Source organism: Mauremys reevesii, linkage group 4 (assembly GCF_016161935.1).
Source record: "Mauremys reevesii isolate NIE-2019 linkage group 4, ASM1616193v1, whole genome shotgun sequence".
Classification (NCBI taxonomy): Eukaryota; Metazoa; Chordata; order Testudines; family Geoemydidae; genus Mauremys; species Mauremys reevesii.
In genome coordinates, this window is record NC_052626.1 from 85,731,216 (window position 1) to 85,749,498 (window position 18,283).

General features: G+C 41.7%; 1 protein-coding gene across 3 annotated transcripts in view; it reads left to right on the forward strand.

Moving 5' to 3' along the window:
- The window catches only part of NELL1 (neural EGFL like 1), a 422,689-nt gene that overhangs the window by 303,474 nt on the left and 100,932 nt on the right, over nt 1–18,283 (forward strand). For all 3 annotated transcript variants that reach the window (XM_039535560.1, XM_039535559.1, XM_039535561.1), the window contains one exon: nt 15,321–15,416. In XM_039535560.1, coding sequence (XP_039391494.1) covers nt 15,321–15,416 — 96 coding nt within the window. The remainder of the gene's footprint in view (nt 1–15,320; nt 15,417–18,283) is intronic.

An 18,283-nucleotide genomic window follows, 5' to 3' on the forward strand; every position in this document is an offset into this window, starting at 1 on the left:
GTAATACAGGCAGAAAAAGAGAATGTGCATTATACTATGTAAGAGGCACAACAAGTATATAAAAAGAGCCAACAAATTACCCTTGATATGTCATTAATCAGTCATGTCAAAAGAAGAACTGCACACAATTTGAGTTTGAGAGAAAATATTTCTTTATAGTCTAGTGGGCATTGCTCTTCAAACTCACAGAAACATCTACTGTTGATTGATTCTCCTTTATTGGGACATGGCATTTGAATTAATAGATTCTCTTTATGGTGATTATTGCATTACATTTGTGAGTATGAGGCATCCAGTGCATCATAGGTAGGTCATGCCAGAGTTCCAGTCTCCAATTCCTCGTACTGTGAAGAGTTATGGTTTTGTGCTACTTTGCAGCAAAGACAGTGTGTCACTGAGACAACTACTCCAGCTCTGTGGAAAAAGAGATATGGACTGGCTATAGAGCTTGTATATTCACACCAGATGTGTTCATCATAAGGCTCTTTAATGCTCTTCCAGATATGGCAGAGGTTTGTTTAAATCAGTGATTCTCAGCCTGTGGTCTGCGGATTCTTAGGGGTCCACCAGTATAATCGGGAGGGTCCGTGAACATGCTAGCAACTAGAGGTCACATGCCCCATCACCATTTTCTGCCTTCCATTTGGCCCTGCTCCCTGAAGTGCTGATCATAGAATCATAGGACTGTAAGGGACCTCGAGAGGTCATCTAGTCCAGTCCCCTGCATTCGTGGCAGGACTAAGTATTATCTAGACCATCCATGGCAGGTGTTTTTCTAACTTGCTATTAAAAATCTCCAGTGATGGAGATTCCACAATCTCCCTAGGCAATTTTTTCCAATGCTTAACCACCATAACAGTTAGGAAGTTTTTCCTAATGTCCAATCTAAACCTCCCTTGCTACAATTTAAGCCAATTAAGGACTCTTGTCCTATCCTCAGAGGGTAAGAACAACAATTTTTTTCTCCCTCCTCCTTGTAGCAACCTTTTTATGTACTTGAAATTATGTCATGTCCCCTCTGTCTTCTCTTTTCCAGACTAAACAAACCCAATTTTTTTTTAATCTTCCCTCATAAGTCATGTTTTCTAGACCTTTAATCATTTTTGTTGCTCTTCTATGACCTTTCTCCAATTTGTTCACATCTTTCCTGAAATGTGGTGCCCAGAACTGGACACAATACTCCATTTGAGGCCCAATCAGCACGGAGTAGAGCAGAATAATTACTTCTCATGTCTTGCTTGCAATACTCCTGCTAATACATCCCAGAAGGATGTTGACTTTTTTTGCAACAGTGTTACACTGACTCATATTTAGCTTGTTGTCCACTATGACCCCCAAATCCCTTTCCACAGTACTCCTTCCTAGGCAGTCATTTCCCATTTTGTATGTGTGCATCTGATTGTTCCTTCCTAAGTGGAGTTCTTTGCATTTTGTCCTTTTTGAATTTCATCCTATTTACTTCAAACCATTTCTCCAGTTTGTCCAGATCATTTTGAGTTTTAATCCTATCCTCCAGAGCACTCGCAACCCCTCCCAGCTTGGTATCATCCACAAACTTTATAAGTGTACTCTCCATACCATTATCTAAATAATTGATGAAGATATTGAACCCAGAACTGATCCCTGCAGGACCCCACTTCTTATACCCTTCCAGCATGACTGTGAACCACTGATAACTACTCTCTGGGAATGGTTTTTATGAGAAGGTCATGAGAGACAGTATCAAAAGCTTTACTAAAGTCAAGATATACCACTTCCACCCCTATTCACAAGGCTTGTTACCCTGTTGAAAAAAGCTATCAGGTTGGTTTGAGACAATTTGTTCTTGAGAGTTACTTATCACCTTGTATTCTGGATGTTTGCAAATTGCTTAATTATTTGCTCCATTATCATTCTGGGTACAGAAGTTGATGTAGTAGGGCAGAGCAGGAGTGTCTCTCTTGGGCTATCTGCTGCCTGCTTGTGGAGTCAGTGGCTGGGAGGCAACCCTTTCTGATGGCAGAGGGAGATCTCTCTTTGCAGTAAGGCTGCAATTTTGGATTGTGCGCACCTCACGCCCCCCGCACAACCCAGACAGGCAGGATGTTCCAATGAGATGAGTCGGGGTGGAGATGGTGCTCTCTCCCTGAGCCCCACTGTATGGGGCTGGCCTGAGCTGCCTGGCATCAGTGCATGCCCCCTCAAACCTGCAGTTGGAAAACCTGTCTAAGAACAAAGATACTAATACATTGAAGAATGTGCCAGTATGAAACAACACCATTAAAAGGTGAATTACAGATGTTGCAGCTGACATCAAAGACCAGTTGTTACACTGGATTCAAGCAAGTGGGAAATACAGCTTATGACTGGACGAATCTTTGCATGTGTCAGGTGGGGTTCAACATTTGGTTTATGTGATACATTTGTGATGGGAAAATAGAAGAACTGCTGTTTTGCAGCGCACTACTGACAAAAACAACAAGTGACGAGAGTTTTAAGTGCCTGAATAATTTCATGACGAGCAGTAATCTAGACTGGGGACAGTGTTATGGTGCGTGCACAGATAGTGTTTTTGCAATGACAGGGAGGCATAATGGGGTTGTAAAAAATTACAGATGTTAGACCATTTGCAAAAGTAACGTATTGCATGCTTCACAAGGAGAACCTAGTCATGAAAGAGATGCCAGATGACCTGAAAGATGTACTTGACCAGACAATAAAAATTGTTAACTTTATCAATGCACACTCATTAAATGCACATATTTTTTCGGCAACGTGTGCAAAAATGACTGAATTGCATCACAACCATCTCACTGAGGCCAGATGGCTTTCCAGGGAAAGGTTTTGAGTTGTGTTTTTGAGCTTCGTGAGTCTCTGAAGGTATTTTTAATCAGCAGATAGATTCTCGGAGGAGAACTGGCTTGCTCAAGGTGCTTATCTTGTGGATATTTTTGATCACCCGAGTCAGCTTATTATTAGCATGCGAGGGCGCCAGTCAGTTTTTGTCACACTGTCAAACAAAGTGATTGTGTTCATTGAGAAACTGGATCTAGGGCAGACATGAGTCTACAAAGGAAACATGAGCATGTTTCTGCTCCTTCAAGAATTTTTGAACTTTGATGAAGTCAAGGCCAACTGCCTGGCTTTGTGCTATTATGACAGAGCACATGGATTCCCTTCTTTACCAGTTCAGAACGTACTTCAGCAACATGGTAAGCAATCCTGAAATGATGTGGATCACAAATCCTTTTTTATCTACTTATGTGGAATTGCTTGAAATGATTCCTAAAGAGGAGGATGAATTTATTGAGCTGAAAAACAACACCGATATGAAATGTGCCCATGAAACCATGCCTGTTGTTGAATTCTGGTTGCATGTGTCTGGTAAATTTCCCAAACTGGCTAACCCTGCTCTGCAAGTCCTCCTTCCCTTTGCTACCACCTATCTTTGTCAAAATGGATTCTCGGCCCTCACCAGCATTAAAAACAAACACTGTTCAAGAATGAATGTTGAAGATTACCTTCGCACTTGCCTAACTGAAATTACTCCTCAATTGGATAAGCTGTGTGCTGCCAAACAAGCCCAAGGATCATGTTAGTATCAGGTAAGATGTCAATATTTTAATTTGCTGTAGGTTTTTTTTTATTGATCTGTTCAAATAAATTTCTCTACAGTAATATCAATGATAATTATTAAAGTAACATGAAAGAAACAAATTATGAGCAACAAAATAATGAGGGGGAACAAGGGGGCCTGCAAATTTGTCTATTTAAATTTACGGATCCCTGGGTTATAAAAAGGTTGAGAACCACTGGTTTTATATCATGTTTCAGAGTGGTAGCCGTGTTAGTCTGTATCAGCAAACACAACGTGGAGTCCTTGTGGCATCTTAGAAACTAACAAATTTATTTGGGCATAAGCTTTCGTGGGCTAGAGCCTACTTCATCAGATGCATGAAGTGAAAAATACAGGAGCAGGTATAAATACATGAAAGGATGGGGAATTGCTTTACCAAGTGTGAGGCTGTTTTTGGTTTATATCAGGTATTTTACACATACTGCCACCTAATGTCTAAATAGTATAATACAGTTTAGCATTCCCTTACATCTTCACCTTAGGTTCTATATTTCAACCATTTACAATATTTACGCTATCACACTGTCTTTGAAGTTCAGAACGTATCAGTTTGTTAAGTGTCTCTGAATCATATTGGCTTTCTAATTACATGACCCAAGCGCATAACAGCTTGGTCATCTGGGTGGCTGTTAGTTGCAGTGATTGACTGTGGTTGGTCTGGAATTCTTGAGTCGTCGTTTTGTTCTGCATCTGCCTGCCATCTGTACAGTTCGCTCTGTTGATTGTTTTTTCTGAGTACCAAACTGCAGTTGTCAACGATTTCTGTTGAACTCTCCACTGTCAGTCAAAATCACATATGATCTGGGCACTGAATTCATTTTCTTTACAACAGCTAGAGTTGTCCATTGTTTTTCTCCATCCAATTTGACATGAACCACGGTCACAGATTCTAGAACTGATAATTCTCTAACTGAGTGGTGTTTTTTGTAAAAGTGTTTATAAGCTCTTTTAGCCTTTTTATCCGATTTGGCTACTCTCTTCATGTCTTGCCACTTTGGAGATAGCTTCATTTCCAATGTTGCTGAGTTGTCTTCACATCATAAATTATGCTGGACTATATCTAGTAGCCGCTAGTGGTGTTGATCTGTAATTCAGAAGAGCAAGGAATGGACCTTCCTTCTGAAAGATTTTCTTGGCTGTCTGAAAAGCTGTCTCACCTTTTCCATTCATATTGTGGGTAACATGGCCTGCTAGTAATATGATCAAAATCATATTTCGTTTTGAGTGACTTAAATTCTATTGCCATGAACTGTGGTACGTTGTCCATCACTCATTGTTCTGGAATACTGAAGTTAGCAAAAGTGCAGTTCAGTTTCTAAGAACACTGTAACTTGTTATGGCTTTCAAATGCATTATTTCTATATACCTGGAAAAATAGTCCGCAATGACCAGGTAACGATATTCTCTGAATTTGCATAAATCTCCAGCTAGTCTCTTCCAAGGTTGTCTGACAGAGGTGGTTTTACTAAAGGTTGTTATTGCTGAGTTGGTCTGTTCATTCTGAAGTGTTCACATGCAGATACTTTTTTCTGTATGTCCTTTGTGGATGAGATCTAGGATTGCTCCTCTCATTTTGTTTGGAATTGCATTGTAATTGCCTATAATCATGAGTCCATTCCACTCATTTAATTGTCCATGAACCACAAAGTAGTGTCCTGTCACTTCCATAGTATCCTTTAGATACGTGGGCCAGCTGCCCCTAATGCAACTTAGAAATCCCTGAAGCTGCATGTCAGTTGAGGTTGCTTTTTGTAGCTGGAGTAGTCTCTTTTCTGACTTTGCTCTGTATGTGTCTACAGTATCCACATATGCCTTTCTGTCATCATTGAGCTCACGGGTAGTTGAGCGTGATGCTGGGGTCCTTGACAGAGTATCTGCAACTATCAGCAACAAAGAATCCTGTGGCACCTTATAAACTAACAGACGTTTTGCAACATGAGCTTTCGTGGGTGAATACCCACTTCTTCGGATGCAAGTGGGTATTCACCCACGAAAGCTCATGCTGCAAAACGTCTGTTAGTCTATAAGGTGCCACAGGATTCTTTGTTGCTTTTACAGATCCAGACTAACATGGCTACCCCTCTGATACTTGCAACTATCAGATATTTCCCAGGAACATATTTAGCAATTGGGTTAAATCTCATTAATTTTAGCAATAGATGTTGGCATCTTAATGGTGCTTTTCTGGCAATGAGGGTTACAAACAGTTTATGGTCTGTAAATTAATCCAGTCCATACAGATAGCCATGAAAGTTCTCACATGCACATATGCCTGTCAGACTCGCCTTTTCAATCTGTGCATATTGTTTATCTGCTTCTATGCAAGATCAAACTGCAGTTGGCTTCCACTCAGAGCCACTCACTTGCAACAGTACACCTCCGAGGCCATTGCTGCTTGAATTTCCACTGACTTTTGTGACATCAATGAAAACTGGAGCTGTTAAGATAATTTCTTTTACCTTTTAGAAGGTGATTGCTTGATTTGGCCCCCAGTGCTAAGATGTGTTGGCCTTTAACAGTTCATTCAGTGGTTTTGGCACCGTAGAAACATCTTACAGGTATTGGCCAAGGTAATTTAGTGTCCCAACTATGTGTCTCAGTACTGGTACATTAATCGGTGCATTCAATTCTCAAATTGCTCTTACTTTCTCAGGGCTAGGATTGATTCTGTCTGTGTCTGTCCTAAAAACTTGATTTGGGGGTAGGTGTAAAATGCATTTTTCCTTGCGTAACTTCAGTCCAGACTGACTGATTAGGCTTTGGACTTCATGGGTTTTGTTATGTTCTTCCATCAAAGATCCATGCATCAGAATATCGTCCATGAATACTACAACTCCATTTGTGGTAGTAAAAATTCTGCTACCTTTCTTTGGAAAATTTCAGGTGAACTGGTGCTCCCAAAAGATAACCTTTGAAAGCAAAATCTCCAAAAGAGTGTGATAAATGTAGCCAGTTTGCTAATTCCTTGAGCAAAAGAAAGTGCTAGAATCTGCTCAAGGCATCCAGATTGGAGAATACTGTCACTCCTTTCACTTTGGGGAGGAAGTTATCCAGTGTTGGGAGGATATATTTTTTCAATAACAAATGTTTCATTAAGTCTTTTGAGAGACATATTCATATTTTTCCACTTTTCTTTATAAGTGGTACACTAGGGCATACTATGCTGTTGGCTCAAAGATTTTCTTGAATATGCCAACCTGTTCCATTCTCTTTAATCAGTTTCTATTTTATGAAATAAGAGGATAGGAATCTGGTGAAGTGTATGTACACTCTATGGTTCAGCATGGTCTCTTAAGGTATACTGGATCACCTTTCAAAAGTCCAGTATCACCAAATATTCCATTGAGATCTTCTACCTTGCTTGCTAGGCCCATCATGGCTGCCATGCTACAGCTGTTAGTCTGTGGTCCTTTGACCACACACACTCCGAACATATAGCATTTGTCTATTAAGTTGTTTCTGTGGTGAACTAGCCCATGCAGTTCCCAGAGCTAGTCAGAGTTGTATCAGATGACTTCAGCTCTGGGAGGGGTTGAAGATGATTGTAAGTCTCTTCTGAGATTATTATGATTGAGTCAATATTAAAGTCATAGTCTTCCCATGAATATTCAGTTTCACTCCAAGAGATAGATCCCAGAAACAATGGCTGTTGATCGTATGTAATAAGAGTCAACTCCCTGACTGAAAACAGCTGCAAAATGCCCATATTTCATGCATTTATTACATCATGTGCCTTTGTCTGGATGTGTGTCATCTCTTGGGCTCTGACTTTTTTCTACACCTTGTGTGTGTAGGCTGGAATTTGTCCCTCTTACCCTGAGATTTCTCTCTCCTTGCGTCAGGAGATTTTATGATAATGACTTTTTACACTTAAGTGTCTGTTCTATAGCTTCTAAGCTAGTTTCAGGTTTTTACAAGATGCTCCTGCCTTTTGTTCTGTTTGACTAATTCTGACTTTTGCTATCTGAATAGTTATGGCTATGGTTAAATCTCTTCACTTGTAGCAGCTGTGAAATGTTTTCATCTGCTAACCCAATAACCAGCCTATATTTGATATTTGCATGTTTTGCATTCCCAGAATCACAATTTTAAGCCACTGTAAGCAGAGCTCTTATAAAACATTCAGTGGTTTTTCCTGGTTCTTGAATTCTCTAGTGAAAACATGCTCTTCATAAACCACATTTCTCTGGGGTATAAAGTATGCATCAGACATAGCCAGACCTCTTTCATAGTTATCCTTGTGACGGTCTTCAGTAAAGTCAAGGAATTTAAAGATATGCTCTGCTTGCTTCCCCATAGCATAAGTTAAAGATGATATATCTCTAGTTTCTTTGTGCAGCTTGGTGGCAATGCAAAATCTTGTTTCCGGTCTGTACGTTCTGAAGGTTTGTCAAAGCTCAAGTTCTCCGGGGCATTGAAGAGTAGCCTGTGTGATAGAGCTCTTTCTCTGCCTCGGTAGGTTCTGCACTCCCGCTTAGTGGCGGGCTAGGGTAATTCCACTCTCCCTCAGAATTTCCCCTTACCCCTGAGGTTACTGTCTACACCTTGCCTGAGCAGTGTTCCTCCTGGCCTCCTTGAGAGGGGGAGAGGGAAGCACCTTAGTCTCTGATAGCCCCTCCAGGCCTGGGAGCGACATACCAGACACTCAGTTCAGTCTCTCTCCTCTGGTAGGGTCTCTCCCCTCAGACCTCCAGGTCTGGATGGGCTGTTTGCCCTGTTGGGCAGGGTTTCTCCTGCCCTTTGCCTCTGTACCTGTGGGGTTTCTCTCCTGGTGCTTATCAGTGTCTGCATCATCAGACTCTCCAGTAGCATGCCTTCCTCCCACAGCTCCTATCACGTGTCCCTATCTGGCTGGAGGGGAGACTCTTAATAGGTTCTGGCAGGCCCCTTGAGTGGCCCCAGGTTACTCCTAATTAACTTGGAGTAACCCCTGTTCAGTTACCAGGGGAGCAGGGATTTGCTTATCCTAGGACTAATATACCTGACTTCCACCACTCTCCTTTAGCCATCTGGCCTGACCCCGTCAAACATGTTAATGTCACGTGGAGACTTACATGGTGTCAGGAGTAAATGAAGAACAGCATGAACAAAGCAACAATGAATTTCACCTATATCCCACTTCTAACACCATATCATGCTCCTGAACCAGATATGGACTGGATACAGAGCTTGCTTATACACACCAGATGTGTCATCATAAGATCCTGTAATGATCTGACAGGTATGGTGGAGGTTCCTTTAAATAAGGTACACCTCTACCCCGATATAACGCCACCCGATATAACACGAATTCGGATATAATGCGGTAAAGCAGTGTTCAGGGAGGGGGGGCTGCACGCTCCAGCAGATCAAATCAAGTTTGATATAATGCGGTTTCACCTATAACGCGGTAAGATTTTTTTGGCTTCTGGGGACAGCGTTATATCGGGGTAGAGATGTATTTTGCACACAGTGCCACCTAGTGTCTGAGCAGTATAATACAGTTTAGCATTCCATGACACTTGGGAAATAGAAGTAGAAGAGCTACCAAATTCCTTTCAGGTAAGCCCTCATTTTTTGATGTTGGGGTTGAGGGAAGCAGGTGTGATACTATGAGATCCAAAGCTCTGCATTTCTGCAATCTTCCCACTGGCTGTACGGCTTGGGAAGTGGTTCAGTCCAGAGCAAGTCACCACAGTTCCTTTTTGTTGTCCTTGGTGAGAGAGAGAATTTTGGAACTCTATTCAACTTGGATAATGATCAAGGCAGAATTTCCCTTTCATACAATGGTCAACATGCTCCTGTTTTGCGTTTAATGAATAACATATGAGTGTCAGAAGCCTCACTCCGGTTCCTGAAGTAGGGACACCAGCCGATTGCTAACTATGCTGCAGATTTTTGGTGTGGGAGCATCAAAAGGACAAAGGAGACAGTCCCCTTGCTCTCAGTGCCTGTGCCCAATGCAATTACAGCCAAAGTCCTGCTCCACCCCTGCGGTCCCAGGGTGGAGCATGCTCGATGCAGATGCATTTTTGGTGAATTTAGATGCCAAACTCTAACAAATCTTTCCTGAGCATCTGTGAACTGAGATTTTTCAGAGGCCTTAACATATTTGGGCAAATTTTCACAGGGACAGAAAAACTCAGATTCCTGACATTAGGGCCACTCTTCTGCCAAATGTCAAGTCCCTACTTCAAAGCACAAAGTTTAGATCTTCTCAATGAAATAGTTGTACAGACTTTTTACCAAGGGTGAAACAATGCATTTTTTTCCCATTCCAGAATAATTCAGCGTTAAGCCAAGACATGGCATTGGTTGTTTCAGCCCAAATGGTTAAAGTTAGGCAAAGTTACAAGCAACTGAAATCAGGGTCTTATAACGAGAAGTATTGACTTGCCTTAACTTTAGGTGGTGCTACAAACTCTACCTATAATGCTGAGACTCTTTTTTCCCAGAAGTTAGAGAAAGTAACCTTCAAACAAACCTCTCTGCTTTCATAGCCACTATTTTCTGGGGGGTTAACAGGATGATTCCATTCCTTACAAACCCAGATTAAAAGGATTAAAGGGTATGTAGCCAGTGGGCAGAATCACCAGCTGCGGAAGATGATTAATGCTCTTACCACTAGCAGAGTTTGTGCCTTTCCTCAGGCCTTTCTTTTACTGAGTCATAAACAAAGGATAATAAACAAAAACAAGCTACTCAGAACAGTGGGTCTGAATTTCTAGAGATCTTTTTGGCCAGCCGGGAGGGGCAAGGACACCCCCTGCCACACGTAACTATTGCCGAAGCCGATTTTCCTCTACTTTAATATCCTAACCCTCGATCACCCATGTGACAAGCAGGTGTCCATGCACTGGGGTTTGTGGAGTACCTTTCTTCCTCACCACAGGATCGTGCAATAACATATCACTCAAAGCATCACTATATTGACATTATCACTGTGCGATGATGTTGCAGCTCATCAGTGATTTGGCATTGTGATGATGGACAAACTGCAAAATGCTGATGTAGTTGTGATGCTCCCCATGGGTACCCACCTAGCCACTACTTGTTCTTAGCGTGAAGCGGTCCTGTCTGTGTCTGTAGTAGTTCCAACTCTCTGAAACTAATAGCCTCTGGCCATACAAGCACTGCCTTTCTGGTCTCTGCAGAATCAACCCCCTTTGTGCAAACTGGTAATAGGCACACACCAACCCCCAAGTCCTCAGAGTGTTCCCTGCAGTGTCCAGCCTTTAACCACTGGACATTCACAGAAGTTACTAGGTAAGTTGTCCCCAAAAGGAACAGTGCATACAAGAGCTTGTTTGTTTTAACTGACGTTCAGCTCCAATATAACAACCCAGCACTGAAGTACATGTATAGTAAAAAACAGTCATAAGTTTATTATAGAGAGAAGTGGACGAGGTAATATTTTATTAGACCAACTTGTGTTGGTGAAAGACACAAACTTTCAAGCTACAGGGAGCTCTTCTTCAGATCAACTTTTGACCTGTGTGTAGTTTGAAAGCTTGTATCTTTCACCAACAGAAGTTGGTCCAATAAACTATATCACCTCATCTTCCTTGTCTCTCTAATTCCTTGGGGTCAATGCAGCTACACCAACACTGAAAAAAAAAGGGTTATTATCAAAAGCAAAGTTTGAGAGAGTGAATAAGGGAAACAGAAATGGTTATCTATAAAATAAAATACAAACCTGGATCTACACTTATCAAAGGTTATCTTTCCTATTTAATAGAGTAGATGTTCCCCCAAGGATTCATTCTTTTTGAGAGCTATCAGGTTTTCAGTCAAATCAGGATCCAAGCATTCATGAACACCCCCTCCTTTTTTCAAAACATTTTTTCAGTGAATGAAATAACAAAATGTCTCCTTGCATTCTATTTTATTCTTCAAAGTTCATTTTTCTCCCAGAGAGAGGATAACCCACTGTAGTTTAGTCTCCAGTGTTTTTGTATCCTCTTGCTTACTCCGTATGCAGATGTGTCTTACATTGTATTGGCTTGCAGTGCTTAATTTATATAACTGATAGCAAGACAAGTGAATCAAGTGACTCATGAATTGTCTGTGAATCAAGTGAATTGTTTGTCTCAAAACCTGTTTGTCAACCCTGCCTTGATTTAGACTTTAGAACATATCAACGTCTTGAATATCATCCATACAGACATCTCACAATGATTTTGAGGATCAGTGTGATACTGGCTTCCATTTAAGATCTCACATGACATTCTTAATAGATAACTATTATGAAAGCAGTGTGCTAGATACAGTGAGTTTGTCAGGCCTGATAGGACAGTTACAGAACAGTGAATTCTTTGCCAGCTGGTACCAGTGGGCCTCTGTGTCACAGCAATGTCATCACATTTTGCTGTAAGCACCTCAGTACTGTGAGACATGGTCTTGTCCCAGTGCCCAAAGTCTCAAAAATGGCAACCCTGTGCATAAACCACTTCCTCCTGGAGGAGGAGCATTCTTTGGTTAGCTTGAAGGATAGCAAGAAAGTTAACCAGTTTTTGCTTGCTTATATATACACACCTGCCCCTGGATCCATCACTGCTGCTTGAAGAGAAGTGGGTTCACACACACATGAAGCTCATGCTGCAAAACATCTGTTAGTCTATAAGGTGCCACAGGATTCTTTGCTGCTTCTACAGTTTCTATACAGATCTAGAAATAAGCTTCATTCTAAGAAACAAACATGTCATATTCACAGAATCAATTATAGCAATACGGAAACAATAGACAATCCTTCCTAATTGAGGTTGTAGTCTACCTTCACTACATATGTGTATATCCCATTGTTTCTAATAAGTCTTATGTATGTGTATTATGAGTTATGAGCAATAAACCTCTGTCTCTCTTCTTTGCCTCTTCGTGTGTCTCCTATTTATTTGAATGATCTGTCACGTTTATGAAATAGTACAGTATATGCTGTTGATAGACTGTTTGCTATTTGATGGTGAAACTGATTGACAAACAACAACCTGTTTTTTTCTTTTCTGTATGACGTTTGCTTTTTATAACCTCTGTGCTGCAAATACTAATTATCTTCATGCCACACAGAATGTTAATGTTATTTCCGTAAGGTCCCTACTTAGCTATCACTTTCAAGCAATAAAGATTAAATGTTTTAGTTTGCACTTTGTCAAGTGCTAAGGAATTTATTTTCCCTGAGAATGCTAAGATTGGAACTGAACACAATATTCTAGGAAACATTACATAAGGAAATTCTGTAATCTCATCATGTTTTTCCTAGATTTACGGTTTTTGTAAGGCTATGTGCCTTAATATTCCTTTCTGTCTTGTGTGAACTTACCTTTTTGTTCATATTTTGGAAAATATTCAGTGAGAAATCAAAATTAATGTTGCTCTTTAAACATCTCTCTGCCCTATTCTTATGAGTTAGAACATGATTGAGATGAAACTAGAGTAGATAAACTTCCAAATGACCAGTGCATGGAATATATGCAGCAGGAAATAGCGGATATTATTGGGCAAGTGGTTCCCCCATTCCTAGAATTCCTTGTGCTCTTCTATTACTATTTTTATACATTATTTTAGGATTCCCCTTCCTGTACATCTTCACCAAAACAGAATGCTGTGCTACAAGGTATAGTGATAGAGTGACAGATCATTTTAGCAATTAATTCAGTCAGGAGATATGATTTGCTTCTGTCACCTTCAAGCAGTTACAAATTACAAGATAAATTTTCCTAATGTTTGGTATTTTATTCACCTTGTTAGTCTTGTTAGTACTTTGCAAAAAAAAAAAAAATCTAAAACACCTCATCTGTTATGTAACACTTTGTCTTTTTATACGGTTTGTAACATCTCGTTGCCAACACTCCATCTGTGATTTTAGCTTGCAGATGCACTTTGTGGTTCTGTTATTAACACAGATGCTGAATTCCGTTTAAATATTAATTTTAGCTTCACTCACTAGTGGGGTTTAGTCCACTGAGTGCCTCAAGAACTGTAATGTGTGGTGAGGAAGGGGCAGGAAATATGCTCTTAAGAATGTGCTTCACACTGGGACCATTCTTGCTCTCAATTAAGTCCTTGCCAAAGCTTTCTGTGGGAGCAGAAGCAGGCTCATTTTGACCTCTTATTGAAAAAAAGTAAGAACAGTTTTAGAACAGAAGGCCGATTCTCTTCTCTTAGTGTAACTTTATTCATTCTGGTGGCAGGGCCGGTGCAAGGATATTTTGCACCCTAGGCAAAACTTCCACTTTGCGCCCCCATCTCCCCCTCCCCCCCCGGAGCATCACTTATTATAAACTTTCAGAAATGAATACTGCATAATGTGGCATTGTTCATTAGAATGAATACAAAGGGGTCAGAGGAGATAATCACAACGGTCCCTTCTGACCCAGGGGAACCTATGAGCAAGGAGGAGGCTAAGAATGTCCCCAGCTTGCAGGGTCTCTAAATGTTCCCAGGCTCTGAGTACTTTGCCCTCCGGGGGGGAGGGGGACCCAGGGGCAAGGAGGGCAGAGCCAGGCTCTCCCAGGGAGCAGGTGAGGATCTCCTTGGGATCAGGGCTGGCTCCCCGCATTGGCACAGTGCCACCGGGGTGGGGAGGGGTGTTTGGAAGCGGCATCTGCGCCAGCCCTTTCCCCTTCGTCGCACTGCAGGGTTTAGTTTGACTTTCTCTCGCCCCAGGAGGCTGTGCCAGGCCCCAGGCGCAGCGTGTTGGAGAGCAAAGCTCACCTGAGCTCAGGACCACGTCCTGCCTCCTCCAACGGCTCCGTCCCTTGGCTGCGCTGGTCACTGCGCCCGGCCGGCTGTCTCCTCCTTGCTCTGCTGCAGGCTCCCACTGACCGTCCTGCGCGGCGCCCCTTGCTGTGGAGGCGGGTTTGTTATGGAGTCCTCACTCCCCACGCTGCCCCACTCAGCTGACTCCCGGGATGCCGGACACCGCTTTTTGGTGCCCCTAAATCTTGGCGCCCTAGGCGGCCGCCTAGTTTGCCTAGTGGTTACACCGGCTCTGTCCAGTGGAGTTATTCCTTATTTACAGTGGTGTAAGAGAAGAAACAGAAGCATTGTTTATAAGAATGGGCCTGATACATTGGTTTTCTTAATCATAATTACTGGATAGTTAAGTTTAGGGCAGGGGCTCTCAAGCTTTCTCATAGTGTGAACTGTATCTCAATAGAGAAGTTGTCCTATGGTCCATCTCCCTTCCTGTTTCAACTGTGAGGCCCACTTAGCCTCCCTTTTGTGATTACATAACTTCTTTATGGCAACTGCTTAAACAGAAAAACAAGTTCAGGAGGGTATTGCATTTTGATAGGCTTTGAATGAAACTTATAAGCTGGAAGCAAGGAGGAGGAGCCAATACCATGTGACCAGCCAGCTGTCTGCTGGCCACCACCAAGTGCTGTGTGGATCAGCGCCCCACAATTGCAAAACTCCTACTGAGTTCATTTGAGCTAAGATCAGCTCATTAAATGTTGTTTTATACTCTATTTTTTTCTCTTCTATCATTTGCAACAGGTGGATATTAATCTTTTATTGGAAGAGTGCTTTGCCATGAGGGCAGTCAGGTAGGCTTCCATACCAGCTACCTGGATTCCCTGCTCCTTTTGTTTGCAGATGGGTTGGATTTTAACATTTTGAATTCTGTTTTCTGAGATACAATATTAGGAAGACTTTCTTTGGCACCTCACAAATGTATAATAAATGTAGAAGTTGTGTTGTACAGTAGCCTGCTTTTCTCTTTCAGCATTCTGTGAAGAGGGATGCAGATACGGTGGGACATGTGTGACCCCTAACAAGTGTGCCTGCCCTTCTGGATTCACAGGGAGTCATTGTGAGAAAGGTAAAACTCCCTTGAAACTGTTCTTTTGTAATAAGAAAAATATTACTTTCAATGGGCAACTGTTGCCTTCCATTGTTTTAGATTCTGGATGTTGTTGTTTCTTCAGTGAGTGTGTAAATTTTGATTATTTGGTAATTGACTTTCCCTACCTGGAACACACTGTTTCATTTAACATGGGTAATTTAAAAAGATCAAGGCAGTGCCTGCCACTGTTTACAGTGGACTTTGTTAGTGCTTATGGAGATCAAGCCAGATGAAACCTGTCATGCCTGGTGTCATCTGAAGGTGACATTCTGATTTTCTCTCAATCTGTTTCACAAATTAGATCTAAATTTGGAATGTTTTCTTGCTTGCTTAAATTGTCATTAAATAATCCCACTGGCAGTTTAACCTATTGCACTCTTGGGATTTGTTTTAAACATTAAGTTACTGGGATCATCATCACTCACAGAACTGAAAATGTACAAATGTATCTGAGTGATGCCGGTTAGACTTTTTTCAGCACCATCCCATGTCTTTTTCTTTCCAAGCTATTTGGTATTTACACATTGTAATATTTACTGCACTTCACTATCATCATCATTCCTCTCAAAATCCATCTCAGTGAGAGATAGATTTGGAAGCATATGATGCATCTGATGTCTGTGCAGATATTGACTAACTCCAAATGCCAAGAAAGGGCTAGATTGTCCCAGGCCCTTGTGCCAGTCCATGGCTGAGGGAAGGCAGAACAGGCTTTCCACCCCTCCTTTTACATCCTGTTCAAAGGCTACCGACAGTTGCAGTCTCTGCACTCAAGAGGTTTCAGGTGTTGTTCCCTCCTACTGGCTTTAGGGGTGCAAACCAAGTCAAGTGTGAGGGAGGGGCAAGAAGAAAGCATGGCAGTGCTTCTGCCATGCCAGCCAGAACTGTCCAAATTTGCACCCTGCTGAGGGAATGTGCATGCAGGGCAGAAAAATCCCTGCAGAACCCGCTGGGGTTGTATGATTCCACACCACCCTTCCCTGTGTGGTTTTGTGTAATTTGCAGAATCTGGTCCCAAATGTTTAGTATGGAAACTAAAGAACCTATTGGCAGAATAAAGATGATAGTACATGTACTTCTCTTGCTAAATAGATGTTTATTATAAAGGAAAAGAGAAGTAGAAAGAAGCAATAATCCAGAGACTGATAAAATGCCTTCATCGATTTAGCTAAGTAAATGCTTTAAAATGTGTAAGAGATCAGTTGGGACAGATTCTATGCCCCATTCTGTTCTCTTTGGGCTGCTCAGATGGCACATAGGGAGCAGAGACTGGTATCATCCTCCTCCCAACCTGGGGATTCCTTCAATTCCCTGTGGGTTCAGAGGTAGCACAGATGCTCCTACACCACGCTCCCCACAGCTCATGACTCAGGCAATAAATGTGTGTGAGGAGAAGGCCTGGGTGTAGTCAGCTGTGCTCAGCTGGCAGATGGTCTCTTGGGGGCTCTTGTCAGCTGGCCCATATTAGAGCATTCCCAGCTGCTCTGTTCTGCACCTTGGGCCAGAGTTGTTACTGGCTCCTTGACAGCACTCTCCCCTGGGCCCTTTTTTCTGTGCATTCAGCAGAGACCCTGGTTCAGTTTGCCTGTTACTAATAAGAAGAAAGGGATGCCAGAGGAAGATGTAAACCTATTTGCTCAGGCTACCAAGACAAAAGAGTTTTTAGATTTTATTTTTTCTGTGTTTCAGTGTCTTCAGTGCTGCACACTATGTAGTAAATGCTGTGTGTTTGTTCTTCCAGTCTGAACTGAAGCCAATACTGAAGCAGCTACATTCTGCTGTTTTGGGTCATAATTGGCTGGGTTTAAAAAAACAACAAACAAATGGAACCATTTCTTGTATAAAAACTGTCCAGTAATTAGTGTATTGTTATTGTCTGTCTAATATATTGACCATGCTACTATAATGCAAAATGACTTACCGGTAAATAATTTCTTGACAATGAGGCTTATCTACTTTTATCAGTTAGCTTTGACAGTGGATATATTTTATTTTTGATGCATATACTAAAACCAATTTATAGTGGACTATTAGGAATCCCCATAAAGATGTTCTTATTTAGTTGCTTCTATTGTGTCTACAGTCCACTAAGACTCATTCCTGTAACTTGTATTCTTAATCTAGCTTGCTCAATCAGTTCAAGCACATGAGCTCTCAGCTCTTGGCTGTGGTTATTATTCAGGCTTTACTCATTTGAAACTCCCATTGATTTGGGACTCAATTATAAAGTTAACATTTGTTGACATACTTGTTTGGTACCTGTGTTGATGGAAATACAAAAAGAACAGATGACTTGCTTAAGGTTCACATGGAGTAAATGACTCTGAGTTAGCCCCTTGGGGCATGTCTGCACTGCATCTGTGAGCAAACTTCCCAGCCCAAGTTCCACAAACGTGTGCTTTGCACTAATGCACTAAAAATAGCTATGTAGATATTTGACTTGGGCTGGAGCTCAGGCTCTGAAGCCGGGTGGAAGGGGGAGCGGGCTTGAGAGCCCAAACCCCAACCCAAGCCTCAGTGTCTGAGCACTGTCTACACAGCCATTTTTAGAGTGTTAGCACAAGCCCTGCTAACATGAGTCTGTGGACCTGGGCTGCAAGGCTCACTTCCAGATATAGTGTAGACATGCCCTGGGTTCCTCTACTCTCTGTCCCTTTGTTTCTCCGATTAATCTTAGTTTCCTTCTTGTAGGGGTTCTAGGAGCCTCAGTGAAAAATTTTGATTAAGAACTATAGTCTTGAACTCTTAGATTTTACAAATGTAGGGTTTCTCAGCACTGCTAGAGAGGTCTGAGTCCAGCACTGTTGGAACCTATACTTTTCACCACTTATATGTTGTTCTCA